We start from the raw sequence: 19,420 nt of genomic DNA, 5'->3' as shown, positions 1-19,420 counted from the left end.
TGCCATTGCTTCGGCCTGATATCTCCACTTCTAGGCCTGGCTCCCACTGAAGAGACCTCAATAAAGGTCAAAACTAGTCTGGGTAGTGGCCCTTCCCTTAATGCATAACATTATACATATCCGCAAATAGATGTGTTTTGCATTATGGGAGATACTGAGATAGCAGTGATGTTAGCTTGATCCACCTTTGCTACGAGTTGCCCGGTGTTGTACTACCTGACCCCAGTCCTGAAGATATTTTCAGGTGCAAACTTTGTTTACTCACAATTGGATAAAGGATTAAACTAAATTTATTACTGTGTGATGCTCTTTGAGGATGTGCACTACAATTCCACTCTTTTCTTCCTATTAGCCTATATGTTTTTTGTTGTGAGTTTCGAAACTTCTCCCAGTCTGACCTATGTATATCTCCCCACAAGAGCACAGAATCTTGTATACACCCGAATGTTGATAAAATAGAAATTTGTCTTTAGGAGGGTGTAGAAAGCTTTGTAAAGTGTTGCTTGGTTTGAATGCCATTCTGATGTTAAATGCCTCTAATATTTTGGCTATTTTTCTTGATACGTTGCCACTGTATGGAGCAGATACTGTACTTTTGTAATTAATTTCTGTGTGATCATGGGATGGTTCATCAAAAAATAGAAGTTCCTTTAGTATCTTTTTGAGTACCTGTTTTGGAGGAAATAGGATTTAAAGTTCTTGTTTTTGTTTGATGTCATCATTTTTTAGTATGTTTAAAGGTGTATTTTTCAAAGTTTTGATTATACCTAATTTTTGTTGAGGGTGATGGAATGATCTTACTTGTAGGTACCTGCCTGTGTGGGTTTCTTCCCTGTAGACTTCAGATAATCCTCAGCAATGTTTCCATTGACAAGGATGTCTAGGAATGGTAATTCTCTGTTCTTTTCTACTTCAAATGTGAATTATATTAATATCATATTTATATAATATAAATATGATATTAATTATTCAGAAAATATAGAAAATCTTCCAGGTCTTTCTGGGTGTTTCCAGGTGATAAAGATGTCATCCACATATCTCCACCATAGATATGGTTTTAAAGTTGCCCATTCTATAGCTGCTGCTGCTTCAAATTTTTCCATGTATAAGTTGGTGATCAGAGGCAATAGAGGTGAGTCCATTGCAAGACCAAATATTTGTTAATAAAATTTTCCTTTCCAAGTGACAAATGAAGATTTTAGGCAGTGTTGGAAGAGATGTCTGGAGGAAATAAGTTTTCAAGTATATCTATTGATTCTCCAACAGGGACATTAGGAAATAATAAAACTACATCTAAACTAGCTAATATATCTGATTGGGAAATTTGAATGTTTGAAAGCTTATATACAAAATGCTTCGATTTTTTTAAATATGAGTCTGTATGTCCTATATGAGGCTTGAGGAGGTGAGATAAGTGTTTAGAGAGATTTGTTGGAGATCTTCTGCCATCAACTATTGGACGTAGAGGGATGTCTGTCTTGTGAAGTTTGGGCATGCCATATAATCTGAATAATCAGGTGTCTGGATTTGAGTTGTTTTTTAAGGTCTTCTGTAAATTCAAAAGTATTAAAGATTAGATCATTCATTTTGGCCAAATGGATGATGATCCAACTTGATGACCAAGTCGGATCATCGTCCATTTCCAAATATGTGGAAGAGTCCAGTAACATGGAAGTGATTATGATGTCATAGTCTGCACTATTTAAAACAACTGTTGAATTCCCTTTATCTGCCTTTAGTATAATGATTTCATCTTTGTTACTTAAAATCTTCTTTCTCCAAAGCTGTGAAATTATTTTTTGGCATGCAATTGTTTAATAGAACTGAAGCACTAAGTAATTTTGTGGATAATGCTACCACTTCATGAGGTGACAGAAATTGACTAGCTTTTTCGATACTCATCATATGTCTGCTTTTGGGATGTGTCTTGGAGTGATGGCATAATTCAAGTCTTTGTTCAAAACTGAATCTTCTGTATTAATAAGATTATAGTTTGAAAATTTTAATGCAAATTTTTATTTTTTTATTTTGGTTTGGTGGAGATACGTAGATGATGTTTTCATAATTTGGAGAGGCACAGAAACTACCTTATTTGATTTCCTTACAAAAATCATTTCCTTCCACCAAAAATACAGTTCACGTTAACACTTGAAAAGAATAGCCAGTTGTCTTTTCTAGATACACTCATAAAGAAACGAGAATGGACAAATCCAGCTCACAATCTATCGAAAAACAACAGACACTGGACGTTACCTGCACTTCAAATCATCTCGCCATATTGTGCAAAAACTCAGCATAATATATATGCTTAAAAATAAATTATTATTATTATTATTAGACACCTCCAGGGAGTCCAAGGACTCATCGAGGGAGGGCGCCTGCTCTACAACTCAGTCTCCACTACTCAGTCCACCAACTGACTGCAACTACACCAATGCCATCTACCGCCAACCACCACCGCCAGTAGTATTTCCACAGACACAACATCCATGCCCACAGCAGGATTCGAACCTTCAGCCTTTTGGCTGGAGAGCAGATACACTAACCACTCGGCCAGCCAGGCTGGCAAAATAAAGCGACCAATATTATCTCAGAAGAAAAGATCTCCTTGATGAACTCACTCTCATATTTCAAACCCTAGTAAATAATGGTTACTCAAGAAATATAATTAAAAAGATTCTTCATAGAAACCCTCCACAGCAGCAACCTCCTGTTGCACAATATACATCGGCCATCGTCATCCCTTATGCAGGCTCAGTGTCAACAAAAATAGTCAAACTCCTTAAGTCTTTCAACGTCAGAGTTGCTCTCAAGCCTCCTGTTGAAAAAAATCATTTCCTTCCACCAAAAATACAGTTCACGTTAACACTTGAAAAGAATAGCCAGTTGTCTTTTCTAGATACACTCATAAAGAAACGAGAATGGACAAATCCAGCTCACAATCTATCGAAAAACAACAGACACTGGACGTTACCTGCACTTCAAATCATCTCGCCATATTGTGCAAAAACTCAGCATAATATATATGCTTAAAAATAAATTATTATTATTATTATTAGACACCTCCAGGGAGTCCAAGGACTCATCGAGGGAGGGCGCCTGCTCTACAACTCAGTCTCCACTACTCAGTCCACCAACTGACTGCAACTACACCAATGCCATCTACCGCCAACCACCACCGCCAGTAGTATTTCCACAGACACAACATCCATGCCCACAGCAGGATTCGAACCTTCAGCCTTTTGGCTGGAGAGCAGATACGCTAACCACTCGGCCAGCCAGGCTGGCAAAATAAAGCGACCAATATTATCTCAGAAGAAAAGATCTCCTTGATGAACTCACTCTCATATTTCAAACCCTAGTAAATAATGGTTACTCAAGAAATATAATTAAAAAGATTCTTCATAGAAACCCTCCACAGCAGCAACCTCCTGTTGCACAATATACATCGGCCATCGTCATCCCTTATGCAGGCTCAGTGTCAACAAAAATAGTCAAACTCCTTAAGTCTTTCAACGTCAGAGTTGCTCTCAAGCCTGTCAAAACAATACCCCACATTTTAAGATCTCCAAAGGACATTAATGCCTTCTTCAAATACGCAAGTGTATACAACATCCCATGTTCCTGTGGATTAAATTACATAGGCCAAACATGAAGAAGCCTGGAAATTTGAACAAAAGAACATATAGGGGACGTGAACAACAACAGAACAGATACTTCAGGATTAGCCCATCACTTCTCGATCTCTGACCACACTATCGATTGGGATAAAGCTCCATGCCTTATATATAAGAAGATTTTTGATGTAGAAACTTCAAAGAAGCTGTGGTTGTACTCTGCTCTGGAGAAAATCTAAACAGAAATCATGAATGATTCTGAAAGACATCTGGAAAAGCCTAATAAGTTCACTCAGCTTACCAGAATTTCATTTCGCTAAAAACTATATAACGCACTCAATAAACAATGACTGAGACACCACGTTCCATGCTTATGATGTTACACATCAGTTTTAATTTATTTGACTGTGTTACTCCATTCTTCTTTTTTACTAGTAAACGTTAGTGTGTACTGTTATACTTGTGCTGAAGAAGCCAGACGGAATAGCTGGTGAAACTTGTTGACAATTCATGCATATTATTTACAAATATCTGGTCAACAAATAAAACCAAGAAAAAAGCTCAAGTTTTAATATAAATTTGTTAGAATTCCAAAAGATTCCATTTTTGTGACCTGTGTTGTATAAACTGGTAATTAGTTTACGGAATTAACAACACATATAAAGTATATTAATTAAAGGTAACTTTAATGAATAACTTCTATATTTCGGCAACGTCACATTGCCATCTTCAGGAACATAAAGATATGGTACATGCACTCAGGAACTAACACCAAGCAAATGAGGAAGAAAGCAAGAAACTAATATTGTTCCTAAAGTCCTAATGGTGCCCTCTTGCGGGCTAATTTGGTAGTCTTGGCAGTTGAGCTGAAGTTCTCATAATGAAAGTCTCGCAAATTTGGGGCAGTTTCATGCACCCAAATTTGTTGAGGTTAGGAACGTTTTTTAGAGCTGCTGAAGATTCTTTGAATAATCTTTCGTATTGAATCTTCAGCAGCTCTAAAAAACGTTCCTAACCTCAACAAATTTGGGTGCATGAAACTGCCCCAAATTTGGGAGACTTTCATTATGAGAACTTCAGCCCAACTGCCAAGACTACCAAATTAGCCCACAAGAGGGCACCATTAGGACTTTAGGAACAATATTAGTTTCTTGCTTTCTTCCTCATTTGCTTTGTGTTAGTTCCTGAGTGCACGTACCATATCTTTATGTTCCTGAAGATGGCAGTGTGACGTTGCCGAAATATAGAAGTTATTCATTAAAGTTACCTTTAATTAATATACTTTATATGCGTTGTTAATTCCGTAAACTAATTACCAGTTATGTCTTACCAACGTATAAGTCTTGCTACTAGAGTGTTGTATAAATGCCTGAATTTTCTGACAATCTGTTTGCAATCTTCGTCTGTTCTTGAGATCTTCTTCAAATGTATGCTATCTACAACATTTCATGTATTCAGGGATATTGAATTAGCCAGAGTACAATGTAGATGATATGTATTTTGCTCAGTTAAGAATAAGTCTGATCCAGGCTTTGTGTTTTGGCTTGCAAAAGAGCAAAACTTGTGCTTCTATATATCCTCTGCTCCTTTTGCAGAATGTGTATTTTCTTTGATTCCTTAAAAATACAGGAATTATGGAGTTATCTCTGCATTTTTTTCAAGAATCACAAGAAATACTTTCTTGCGATTCATCAGGAGGTTACTTAACAAATAAAAAAACGACAAAAAAAAAATTAAACGTTTCCCAACAGCAGTTAATATTTATAGTTGAAAAGACTGGAATGATAGTCTAATCATGAGTATCATTAGGCACGTTATGTGCAGTCTCTCCATTCTTGTGTAAATTCTGCATGTGATTGCTGGCATAGGAACATGCCTAATAATACTTGTGATTAGACTATCATTCCAGTCTTTTAACCATAGATATTAACTGCTGTTGGAAAATGTTTAATTTTTTTGCTGTTTTTTTATTTAAGTGACCTTCCGACGAATTCCAAAAATGTATCATTCTTTCTTATACTTGTCACATATCAAAAGGCCTCATTAGCTTAACTGCTAATGAGGCAAAAATGTCTCATGCTATGCTTTTGCTATCCTTATCAAGCGAATCACTATCCTCACCTGCCTGCATTTTGTCCAGTTAATTATTACCACTCATATTTCATATGGTAGAATGGGGTGGAAGGAGCAAGGACAAGAGGCCATCCTTGGAGGTTATAAAAGGAAGTGGTGAGGAAAAGGGTAAGAAGAAAGTTTTTTGCACGGAGAGTGCTAGGAACAGGAATGTATTGCCTGAGAGAGTGTGGTGATTGTGCAAACAGTGAATGAGTTTGTTTAAGGAGTTGCATGATAGACTTTATATTCACTAGTGTTTATCTCCCACATCGAGTCTTGTGACTCTTTGGAGGTGAAGAAATAATAATGATAATATTTACTTAATTTTTATATACTTGTACAATAAATTTAAGCTAAATAAACTGTCTGATATATATATACTCAGTTTGCTGTTCTTATTCCAAAAACATTATCATGCTATGAAGTAAAAATATCGGTAAATAATTTTTTAGTTTTTTCTTCATATTCTTTTAATAAACAATGAGTACTGGCACCTATTATTTTACAACCAAAGCACTGCATAAAACTACTTATTTTTTGCAGATGCTATCTGAAAATTTTCATTAAACATTCAGAGAGGAAAGTATGACCATGAATTACTTGCAAATTATTTTAATAAAAAAACATTAAATAAACAAAAATATTCTTTTGTTTTAAAAAGAATCTAACTTGCCATTTACTCATATCAGTAAATTAATCTAATAAATAATTATAGTAATATTAACACTTTCACTGCAATAACTGGAAACACCCACCATGATAAATGTTATCATATGCATAGTTTCACCAGATAATATTTTCTCCATTCATGAAAGTTTTTTTTCTGGAAACCACATCTAACACAAATTATAAATGTCTGTATGCATTGAGAACCCCTACAACTTTTCACAGAACCCTAGGGGTCTGTGAAACACAGTTTAAGAAAACACTGTTCTAAACCTTCATACTCCATCTCTCCATCTAGATATTGATCTTCCTCTCAATCTTTTCATACCATCCTGTCATCAGACTCCTCTTTTATAACCTTTCTTCTCCCATTCTGTTTAAATGTCCATATTGCCTGAGATTAGTTTTGCTCACTCACTCCTGAATACTAACAGTGTGAAGTTCCTTCTTAATATCTTCATTTTGAATATGGTTCTGTCATTGATGCCATCTGTTCAGTCTGTTAATTTATTTCAGAACTCTCATATTTGTGTCTCTAGTCTTTGACCAACTGTTTTCTTTCTAACCTATCTTTCATATCCATAAGTTAAAATTGGTTTGAGCACTGCCTTGTGTACTGCTACTTTAATGTTTTCACTTATGTCTCTCTTATTCAATATAAATTCATTCAGTTGACTTCCTGCCATACCAGCTTTGCTAATTCTGTTGTTTATTTCCATATTTAATTTGCCATCTTTGCTAAAAATTGTGATTAAATATCTGAAATGTTTTTACTTGTTCAATAGATTCCTCATTCAGGACACAGTTGATATTTTCAATGTTCATCCTCTTTTCATAATCTTTATGAAGAACTATCGTTCTTCAATTTAGTTCTGAAACCTGCAGACTTGTACTGGATTTATTTAAGTGCATGTGATGGAAGCAACACTAGGATTGTGGTGTTATTGATGATACCCTCACAGAATGTGGTTGTGAATGAAGTATTAATATTGCCATGTATTGGTGAAAGTGTTCATGAAGTACTGGTTTGGAAAGTAGTCAAACAGGAAAGTTCATCATTGAGAAGGTACATATGTGTAACTATAAAGTCAATGATTATGAGAAGCTCCATTGGCAACTAGCATCCATACATTGGGTTGATGAGGTGGTGCAGAAAAGATGTTGCACTGCACGGGAAATGATAAGAAGTATCTGATATAAGCAATGCATAACTTTTAATGTCCACGACACAATCTGGCTTTCTTTCTCCAGTTGTACAGATCAAGAAGGCTGAGATGCTGAAACATTTGCCCTCACATGCCAACCAGAATACCAGATAACCCTAGCCACCCCTCAAACACCCAAGATCTTTTCCTCACCAGTGACCCTATGTTCAGATGAAATTGGCCTATGTTTCAACTCATTCTCAAGAAGGGTGACAAATCACTGCCATCAAACTACTGCCCTATCTCACTCACCTCAATCCTAACTAAAGTAAATGGATAGAACCATCAATTCCCAACTCCTACACTATCTTGAAGGCACCCAGCTAATAAATGACATCATCAGTATGGATTTCATTGCTGCTGATCAACAGAAGATCTACTCACATATGTTACCCATCTTTTGGATTCACCAAACATGGAGAAGTTTCATGAATTCCCTTTCATTTGACAAACCATACTCTAGACCAGGGGTGGGGAACCTTTTTAGTATCAAGGGCGAAAATTGCTAATTTAAAAACTTCCACGGGCGACTGGTAAATTTTAACTCTTATATATGTGTATGTAGTATACAATATATATCTTACCAGAGATATGATGATCATATTATATGTAATATAGCTATTTTTGGTTTTGTATATTTAATTATTTAAATTTAAATAAATTTAATTATAATAAATTTAAATTATTATAAAATTTTATTTACATGTAAATACGAGTACATCAGCAAAGGGGCAAATTGAAATAGACTTGCGGGCGATGGGTTCCCAACCGTTCTCTAGACAAATCACCTCGACTTACGGAACATCCATCACTACTGCCTTCAGTTCTGATCTCCAAGCCATCCTCCAATGGAGTTCAGATAACCTCATCAATTTCAATGCTAGCAAAACCCAGTTCTGCCTTATTTCTCACAAAAAAAAAAAAAAAATGAGTATTATCCTTGACAATGACCAAATTTCTAGATAAAATGAGATTTCTCTTCTTAGAATCACCCTGACATCCAGCCCTTACCTGGTATAAATACATCACAACCATTGCCTCCTCATCTTTCAAAAAACTAGGATTTCTCTTTCACTTAAGATGTTACTTCACCTCCAAACAGCTGTTGACCTTGTACAAATGTTTGCAGTGTTTTTTGTTTTTATTTAATTGTAAGATCAACTATAGTATCATGTGAAACAGCATCTAGCAGTAATGTTGCTCATAATATATTGAACCTCAGTCATCCATCGTATTTCACAATTAAGACCGCATCCTACAGTGATGAGGTGTAATGCTCTTCATCAGTGATAAATTCTGTATATCAGTAGTTTATAATTAAAGTATGAAAAAGTTTTTTACATGAATCCTATTACCCTAAATGTATAACAGGTTGTAAACTTATACATTTATCACTGTTTCTTGAGTAATAAAACCCCATGGGACATCCATTATCATAGAATACCACAGTAAAAAACGGATCAATTATTATATAGATATTTCTTCTTAAGATGTATCATAAGACATCAACAGTGTGAACCAAGAATGAAAATAAGGAATTTAAATAAAAGAAACAGTAGAGCTCATGCGTTAAATTGGAATCCCTCTATATTTATAGTTGTGTGTTCATTGGTCACACACTATTGAGCTAAAAATAAAATTAAATGGGATAATTTCGAGTTTAAAAAAAATTGAGAATACAGTCAAGAATGACAATTTCTCACACTTTAGGAATGGTGAAGCCAATTGTTATGATTAAGGTTAGGTCAATGAAGTAAGACTTCAGCACTTTCCTCATGTAAATGTTCATATTTATATTTGGATCTATGTAACAGTTTGCCCCCCCCCATTGAATCCTGTGGCTGGTGTTTTCATTTCCAAGCTTTGCTAGGTCAGATTTGTGAGGTTTGATGAATTGGATGTGGTCTTAATGTTCAGATTTGCATTTGTTGGCAGATCTTCCTGTTTGTCTGTAGTAAAATGAGTTGCACAAACATGGTACTTTGTATATGTCAAGTAGCATATACAAAATCAGTGGTCAGAGTTTGTCTTATGGAGAAGGCAACAGATTATGAATTCGATTGAAAGGCTGGTTGGTAGCATGAGTTTATATTTTCCAATAATTTTTGCCACTCATTCAGAGATGCCTTTAATATATGGTATAGGAGTCCTGTGGACTTCTTGTTTAGGTTACTGTATAGCAGAGTTGTTAATTATTTTCTGAGTTATTCTTAGATTGTATCCATTTAGCAGGACTGTTTACTTGATAGTTTCCAATTCTTCTTTAAGAGATCTTTGGAGGAACAAATCTTGTGTGCTCAATACTAGGGATATAATGGTGCCATATTTTTGAAATGGATAGTGCTCTGAGATATTCTGGATATAGCATTCTGTGAAAGTTTTGTTCTTCTGAATAATAATAATTATATTCTTGTTGAATCCTTTATCCAAGTGTAAGCAAACAAAGTTTACATGTTAAATATCTTTGTGAGTATGTTACTTGTATATAGTGACTAATGTCTTCACAGTAGTCATCTTATTATCTTATGATGCAAGGCACATATTCTTTTGGGTATGTATAATGCTTAGCATTATGGGAAGGGTGTTACCCAGACACCAGTTTGACCTTTATTGAGGTCTCATCAGTGGGAGCCAGATCCAGAAAATTTATTATTTTCTGTATGTTGTAATAGTTGTATGAGGAATTTGCTTCCTCATAGAACTTCCAGAGACCATCTCTAGTTGCATAAGGAAGTGTGAAGCATATTTTTCACTTAGAGTAGACAGTGAATGGAATGCTTTGTTGTAAGGAGATGACATATGTATCTGGCTCCCACGGGTAAAACCTCAATAAAGGTCAAAACCTGTCTAGGTAGCAGCCCTTCCCATAATGCTTGCACACACACACTCAAAAGGATGTATGTTTTGCATTATGGAATACTAAGGTGATTAATATGAAGTCATTAGCCACTATATACAAATAATCTAGTTATGAAGGCATTTCACATGCATTTATATATGTGTATGGTTCCTACATGAAAGGTTATTAGTAAACCTATAGCACATTTGTACCATGGGTGGGCAAAGGATTTTTTTCCCCATTTATATCAATTTTATATATATATATATTGTATTTTTTTTAATTTATTTTTACATGGTCCAGAAACCCTGCTCTAGAGAACTAAACATGGAACTTTTTCAAGCCACTTCAGGCTTCCAATAAGTGGGGACTCTCACACTGGGCAATGAAATTCATCTCCTGCCACGTTTACACTTGGATAAAGGATTAAACAAGAATATAATTTCTTGGCATCTTCAATTTACTTCAAAGTATAACATTTCAGATTAATGTCTGAAAAAATAAAGAATTTTTCTCTTAGAAGTGAAAGTTTTAGAGAATAATGAACTTTAATTGATAGCACTTAAGCATGACACATACATCATATTGGTTTTAAAAAAAAAAAAAAAAAAGGTATTTCTCTCTCCTTTTTTCCCCATCCTAGCATCCACTTATTTTCTTACCAATCTACCCCTGGTGCGAGAGGTGGAAGGAATCATTGTATTTTATTAATTATTAATATCTAAATAACTTCAGAAGTTATTTAAAATTGTAGTTTAAATAACTTTTGATGTTCTGATCAAAGCATTAACAATTTAACGGTTTTTTTAAAAATAAGAGTAAAGAAAAATTTATAAATTAATACTTTGTAAATATGTTTAATTTTGTTTTTTTAAATAGTATCACTGTGTGCTCTTGAAATATTAATTCTGATTTGGATTAACATTGGATATGGCAAGAGAACCAGTAATATTGAATGTCTATGATATGGTAAGTGAAATATCAATGCATGCTCTTTTCAAATTATGAATGTATTTTTTCCTACTTAATTCATGGTTAAATAGAAAAAAATTTAATTCCATTTGTTTCAACAGTCAAAACTATTGGAATTTATAATTCCTGCATGCCTTGCCAGGATGTTTTGGAACACGACACATAAGTTACAAGTCAGTCTAAAATTTCTTTACATTCTCCAATATATCAGTTTCAATTTGACAAATATCCTGCATGCACAATTTAGTGCTCATATGGTAATTCATATGTTCATCATATTTGAATGATCCAAAGAGACTTGTGCTGTGAATATATAACATCATCAAACATAACCAAGTGGAACATGAGGAAAAGAAGGAACAGAATTGATGACAGTACATGGCTACTAGGAAGTTAAGGAGGAGGAATCATAACATGAATTGGAATACCTTAAATACACCTTAATAAACTCTTATTGTTTCACAGTTTTCACAGAAATCCTCAAAATTTCCTGTGTAGAAAAATCTAATTAGACAGACCCTTGGATACATGAAAACAAAGATGCTACTCTAGCATGCACATAAGATAATTTAGATGTGAATTGTTTCGTAGCAGTATGAGAACTTCTTTCTTACGATTAGTAGACCTGTGTTTTTAGCCTGATTTGTGAGATTTTTTTTTGGTTCAGCCAGTTAAAAATTTATGAAATATAATTAACTGTATTATTTCTAAATGATTTTATGAGAAGTTTTAAGCCCATGTGTCACTTTCTTGAGGGTTCTTAAATAGATTGGAGTAGTTAGAGATAAGTTGGTAGCATGGAATGTGCAGACAATTAATTGAAGGAAATGACTCCCTAGCACAGAGAATGTTAATTTAGTCTAACATAGTACAATTAGTAACCAATTAGTTTACAAGGGCATTCCAACATTTATTCTTCAGTTGGAAAAATCTGAATTCAAGCCTATCTGGACATGAGGAACCTTTATAAGATCTTTAAGAAAAAGCTGCTTTTCAGCAGGCCTCATCCAAAATCACTACCTTTATTGGATTCAGTTCTTCTGCTATATTAGCAATATTACTTCCACCACTCTTATTCTGTCTTTCCTGAAAATGTTGGACTTTGTAAATTAAATAGAAGCCTCTTCAGCTCAGCTGCTTATGACAATGCCATTTTGGGTGGAGAGCTCAAGGTTTGAATTCTTTCTAAGGACTTTTCAACTGAAGGTGAGTTAGCTAACCCCCTATAGAGATAGCAGTGTTTTTTTCTCCTAGGTTTTTGATCCTGCAAGCAAGTGAATCAGCCAGAAGAATACATGTAATTAACAGATGCTATTTCAGCTATAGCTCAATAACTATAACAAAACACAGCCTTATAAGCAAATCCACCTGTATCAATCACATAGTCAAACAGTTTTTGACCAATTCACTATAACCAGTGCTAGAAATCCTTCACTTTATTTCTAATATTTTGCCATTATTATTCTTGTGCATTTTGTGTTATGCTTTCTGTTGATTATTTTGGTTGATCCATCCTTACCTGATTTAAGAGATATCCTTGCATAATAGTATGTCTTACCCAGATCGGTAATCTATGATGTTATACTCATTTCCTCTTTCTCTCTATAGCAGATCCACTCTCTTTACAAATATTTTTGATCCTACCATGTTCCAAGTAATTCCTCCACACAGGCACTTTTTTTTATCTCCCTCCTGTTCACATTTATGGTCACTTGCCTTGACAGATTCTCATGTTGTCACCCTAGCTGCTCACATCTTCTCTCTGCAGACCAACAATCTTTCCAAATACCTAAATCCAAATTCATTTAAAAATCTTCCATAGGTCTGTACACCGATCACCATTTCTACAAAACCTGCTCAAGTCCTTCACTTTTTTATATCTCAGTTGACTTTTGTCATGCTGAAGCAGTGTATTTAAAATGTCATCTCTTTCTCTCTCTCTCTCTCTCTCCTTCTTTTAACATTTCTTACGTGTCCTATCCTCAAAATCTCCATCCTTTTTTTGGACCAGATTGCATGAGTCAGAAGTGTGGAACCATTTGGACATAGCACTGATTGCTGCTATTTGCTGTTTTAATGGCAAATATGTCATGAATGTTATTTTAATATCAGGGTATAATATGTTGCAACATTCAGTATTTTTTTTTATTTTTTTTATGTCACACTTCATTTTTGGAGACCGTGATGCACAACACTGTTCTGATATTGCTTGACTTTTCTAAGGTAATAATTCACTTGGCACTCAAAAAATATTGAAGATGCTACACTGTGACTTTAAGTGCCAAAAGATAAGTTCTTTTTGAAAGTTTTTAACTTTTGTTTTATTGTATGCTATATTGTACGTCATGGCACCAATGTGTAAAACATCAGTGGGCAATTTCTATGTGCTTAATGAAAGATTTATGGAAGGAAAACAAAACTAGTGAGCATGTTTGTTGTAAGTGTTGTGAATTCCAGAAGTGCAGGGAGAGTAAGAATGAGGATATCTGTGAGTTGAAAGATGAAATTTGTGAAAATGTGATTGTTAATTATGCGGTTGATGTTGCATGCAGTACAAGTGACAACAAGAATGAAACAGTGGAAAATGAAGAGAATGACCAGATGGTAATGGAAAAGGTAGCTTGTTATATGGAGTTCTTCACAGAACAAAGTGTGAGATCTGCGGTTGGTGAAATGCCTTGTGTACAGTAGGACAGCTTTAGGAGAGCGTGATGAAATTGTGTTTCCCTGCAGCCAAGATTAAGGATGCAGAGAGTGAAGTTGACAAAGATGTTTATTTTCACTGGTATGAATGATCTAGCAAGTGGCAGGTATGGTATGTGAGAAGATATCAGAGTTCCTAGTACGAGTGAGAAAACAAAAGTTGTGAGTCTGTTGCTATGGCATGATACAAGCGAGTTGAGACAGATGTCTATAATCATGAAGGAGTCAGTACACAGATTGTGCAGGAGGAATGGCGTGCAGGGAGTTGGATGAAAGGAAATGAATTTATATAAGGTGGATGGCTTGCATTTGAATGGATTTGGGGTTAGGAGTCTTAAGAAAATAAAAATACAGTTTACAGAGTTCGGAATTCCAGTCAGGGGAACTAGGATGTTGAGGAGTGGAGATGCAGGTGAGTGTGGGTCCAGGCTACCTAGAGCTTAACAAGTGGAGTAGTGATCACATGGTGCTGAATGTGGCTCTTTCATTCTTAACTTCACTGGGCTAAGCAACACAGAGGATTAGATAGGTTGTGGAATGAAGAGAGTACTGCAATATATGTATACTAATGCTAGAAGTATTTGGAACAAGTGCAAGGAGGTTTTGGTATTGGTTAGCTCAGCTCGTCTAAAAGTTATAAGCATTAATGAAACTTGGTTGACTGGTGTCGCCTTATTAAAACCTTTAATAAGGCGACATCTTGATTACTTGTACAGATCTGGTCATCAGGATTCAGTTGGGGATGAAGAAGTGGCAGAGTGGATCCAGAGGTCAGTGACAAAGATTGTGGCAGGTTGATGGAATGTTCCCTGTGAGAATAGATTGAAGGTTTGCGTACTTCAAAAACTAGCTGATAGGTGAAAAAGTTTTAAAACAAATAAAAATTGAGCAGCTTTCAGAGGTAAACTGTACAATGAAATACACAAACATTATTCAGGAAAAAAAAAATGAAAGGAATTGAAAACAAAATCCAAACACTGGAGATTCAGTGGCAAACCCCTGAAGAACACATTGATTCAGCCAGAGAGGCAAATGAGTTGTCTGCAAGGATAGAAAGATTTGGAGTGATTACTTTGAAAGATTGCTAAATGAAACAAGCAGTGACAGCATGATGGTAGAACACACTCCACTGGAATGCAATTAGGATTATATAACAATACTTGAAGTAGAAAAAAGTCATCAAACACCTGAAATGTGGAAAGGTAGCTGAGATAGGTGATGTGTGACCAGAAATGCTTAAATATGGAGGTATAAAAGTTTCACAGTAGCTACACTGCATAATTTAGAAGACCTGGCTAGAGGGTTGAATTCCAGATGATTGGAGTAGAACTCTCATAATACCATCTATAAAAATGGGAAATAAAACAATGTGAGAATTACAGAGGAATTGCTTATTGAGAATTCTCACATGACTTATGCAAGTGTACTTCATAAAAATTGTCACAGGAAAGCTTGGAGAAGAACAAACTAGGTTCAACCCGAAATAGAGGTTGTAAGGATCAGATTTTCACTTTAAGACAAATAGTTGAGAAATCATGGGAATATAACAAGGATCTGTATTTAAGTTTTGTAGATCTGGAAAAGGCATATGACAAAGTACCAAGAGAAAGTTGATAGAAAACACTATGTTTGTGTAGTGTAAATAGGACATTATATCAGGCAATGGCATCTATATTTGAGTTATTAGTCAACTGTTAGAATTGAATAAATTTAGTTTAATCCTTTATCCAAGTGTGTGCAAGCAAAGTTTGCGCCTGAAAGTATCTTCAGGACTGGGGTAAAGTGGTACAACACCGGACAATTCAGTATCTCCCACTACCCAGACTAGTTTCGACCTTTATTGAGGTGTCTTCAGTGGGAGCCAGGCCCAAGTGGAGACACCAAGACAGAAGCATTAGCAAGGTCATATCCTATAGGAGCTGCCAAACGGTGTGTCACCTTTTTATTAAATTACTCTGGATTTAGAGAAAGATGTTCAAAGTTTGTTTTTCACTTGGTTAGACTATGATAAATTTAGTTTAATCCTTTATCCAAGTGTGTGCAAACAAAGTTTGTGCCTGAAAGTATCTTCAGGACTGGAGTAAAGTGGTACAACACCAGGCAACTCCTTGCAAAGGTGGAGCAAGCTACCAACACTCCTGTCTCAGTATCTCCCACAAAGCAAAACACATCTCCTTGTGGATATATATAATGTTATGCATTAAGGGAAGGGCCACTACCCAGACTAGTTTCGACCTTCATTGAGGTCTCTTCAGTGGGAGCCAATTGCATTATGGGAGATACTAAGATAGGAGTGTTGGTAGCTTGCTCCACCTTTGCAAGGAGTTGCCCGGTGTTGTACCACTTTACCCCAGTCCTGAAGATACTTTCAGGCGCAAACTTTGTTTACACACACTTGGATAAAGGATTAAACTAAATTTATTATAGTCTAACCAAGTGAAAAATAAACTTTTAACATATTAGAATTGAAGGAGGTACAGGATGATAATTCAATGTTAAATCAGGTGTGAGGCAAGGATGCACGTTATCTCCACTGTTAGTTATTATCTATATGGATGATATTATGAAGGAATGTGGTAAACCTGATATCAAAATTGGAGATGTTAATCTCAGCTCTTTACTTTATGCATAAAATGTTATACTCTTAATTAAATCCACTACAAATCTACAGGGTTCCCTGACTAAATTGAATATGAAAATCTTCATATTCAAATTAAAAACACAAAGATAATGAAAATAGGCCAAACCAGCAACTGCATTCTTAGTGGAGAACCAATAGAACAAGTAAAATTTTTCATGTAATGTAGGCACAATTGTTAGAAAAGATAGTAAATTAAATATAGAAATAGACAACAGAATTAGTAAAACTGTACTGTAGAAAGTCCAGTGGATAAATTTATATGGAAAAGAGAGAAATTAATCAAGACACTAAACTAGCTATATACAAGACTGTGTTCAAACCAATTTTAACTTATGGAACAGAGTTGGGGTACAAATAAAACACTTGATTGAAAATTGAAGACTACAGATATGAGAGTTCAGAGAAAGGTTAGGGAGTGAACAGATGGCAACATCATATTAAAATTTGAGATATTAGTCAAGAACTTAAAGTTGCTAGCATTCAAGAATGTGTTAGCAGAGCTAATCTCAGGTGGTATGTTCACTTAAATAGAATGATAAGGAAAGGGTAGCAAAACAAGTGTTATTATTATTTATTTTTTTTTATTTTTTTTGCCAGAATTGCAGGCAAAAGATCCAGAGGATGACCAAAATCTAGGTGGATTAATACAGTGAGCTGAACCTTAGAAGACACAAATATAAAATCTAATAATATTGGAGTCTTAACAGATAACAGACTATTTGGAGGAAAATTGTTGATAGGAAGTTAGTACTGATCTAACTTTTTCATGTAGTACTATCATAATATTCTGTACACCTTCTGAGAATTTTTTTTTTTTGTTGTTATGTTCCATCAAGTCGTTTTTGACTTCTAGTGATCCCACAAACATACACTCTCCATTCAGATCCGTCCTTGACCATGTCTTTCAGAATTTCCAAGCGCACTCCAGTTGCTTCTTTAACTCCATCCACCCATCTAATTCTTGGTCTTTCTTCCTCTTCCATCAACTTTAGCAAGCATCATCATCATCTTCTCCAGACTATCATTTGCTCGCATAATATGTCTGAAGTATGACAATTTTTGCTTGATGATCATAGCTTCGAGGAAGCAATCTGGCTTTATTCTGTCTATCACTGATTTATTGGTTTGCTTTGCAGTCCATGGTATTCTTAGTAAACCTCTCCAAACCCATAATTCAAAGCATCTATCTCCCTTCTTTCACTCTTTCTCAGGGTCCAACTTTCGCACCCATACAGTACCACAGGGAATACCATTGCTTTCATGATTCTGATTTTTGTTGCGATGCTAATATCTTTATCTTTAAAGATCTTGCTTAAAGTTGTCATTGCTTTCTTTCCGAGGTAAAATCTTCTAACTTCTTCAGTACAATAACCATCTTTATCAAATCGGGATCCTAGGAGCACAAAATTGTTAACTGCTTCCATTTTCTCCCATCTACTTAAAAATCATTAAGTTCACATGTTGCCATAACTTTAGTCTTTTTGAGGTTAAGTTTAAGACCATATTTATAGCACTTTCTTCTTTAACTTTCATAATAAGTTCCTCCAAATCTTCTTTGCATTCTGCTAGCAAGGTGATATCATCTGCATACCTCAAATTATTAATATTTTTCCCACCAATTTTAATTCCAACTGAAGATTCCTCCAGCCCTGCCATTCTTAAAATGTATTTGCTGTACAAGTTAAACAGGTACGGAGATAAAATACATCCTTGTCGCACCTGAAGATTCCTCCAGCCCTGCCATTCTTAAAATGTATTTGCTGTACAAGTTAAACAGGTACGGAGATAAAATACATCCTTGTCGCACCCCTTTACCTATTGTGAAATACTCAGTTTCTCCAAGATCTGTTTGGACAGTAGCTTCTTGTTCATAATAAAGATTCCTCAGAAGGATAATGAAATGCTCTGGGACTCCCATTGTTCTTAACACATTCCACAGTTTCACATGATCTGCAGAGTCAAAAGCCTTGCTATAGTCAAGGAAACAAAGGTAGACATTCTTTTGATGTTCCTGTGCTCTTTCTATTGTCCATCTCACATTGGCGATTTGATCTCTTGTTTCTCTGCCTTTTCGAAATCCTGCCTGTTCATCTGGCATTTCTCTCTCTTCATGAATGGTTCCAGTCTTTTCTGAATGATCTTAAGTAAGACTTTACTTGCATGAGAAATCAGAGCTATAGTTCTGTAATTTTCGCACTCTCTTGCATTGCCTTTCTTCAATAAAGATACATAAACTGGTTTTTAATGTTTTTAGCTACACATTTATAACACTTGAGTGCTATGTATTTTTAGTGTTTGCGTGGATCAGAGGGTGTGATTTACAGCAATCGGTGAAAAAGCTTGTTTTTACATCAGCGTTGTTTGAAGAGTGCAAAGTGAATGCAGGAATGAGTGATTTCTTGAACATTTCATCTAAATGTTATACATTGAAGCATTAGGATATAAACTGATTTTTTCCATTCCCTAGGCCATGTAGTTGTAATCCAAATTCGCTGACATAGAGCTGTTAAAATTTTAACTGCCTCTTCTCCCAGGGCTTTGAGCAGCTCAATAGGTATTCCATCTCCTCCTGGTGCCTTCTTACTGGATAGCTGTTGCAGTGCCCACCTCACTTCACTCTCCAGTGGTACTCGCTCCTGTGTATAATCCTGCTCTTCAAATT

The 19,420-nt window shown here is 35.3% G+C and overlaps 1 protein-coding gene across 3 annotated transcripts in view; it reads left to right on the top strand.

Annotated features, from left to right (window-relative positions):
* Positions 1–19,420, top strand: part of LOC150101453 (deubiquitinase DESI2-like) — a 74,046-nt gene that overhangs the window by 10,482 nt on the left and 44,144 nt on the right. For 2 of the 3 annotated variants that reach the window (XM_090400611.1, XM_090400610.1), the window contains exon 2: positions 11,322–11,411. In XM_090400611.1, the coding sequence (XP_090256737.1) occupies positions 11,373–11,411 (39 nt within the window). In that variant the 5' untranslated portion in view covers positions 11,322–11,372. Of the gene's footprint in view, positions 1–806; positions 890–11,321; positions 11,412–19,420 lie in introns of those variants that run through there. The other variant, XM_090400613.1, reaches the window with a different exon arrangement.

Source organism: Typopeltis vanoorti, chromosome 11 (assembly GCF_054136105.1).
Source record: "Typopeltis vanoorti isolate ZY-2024b chromosome 11, IOZ_Tvanoo_1.0, whole genome shotgun sequence".
Taxonomy (NCBI): Eukaryota; Metazoa; Arthropoda; class Arachnida; order Uropygi; family Thelyphonidae; genus Typopeltis; species Typopeltis vanoorti.
The sequence above is the reverse complement of the archived record's forward strand: the minus strand, read 5'-3'. Positions and strand labels throughout refer to the sequence as shown.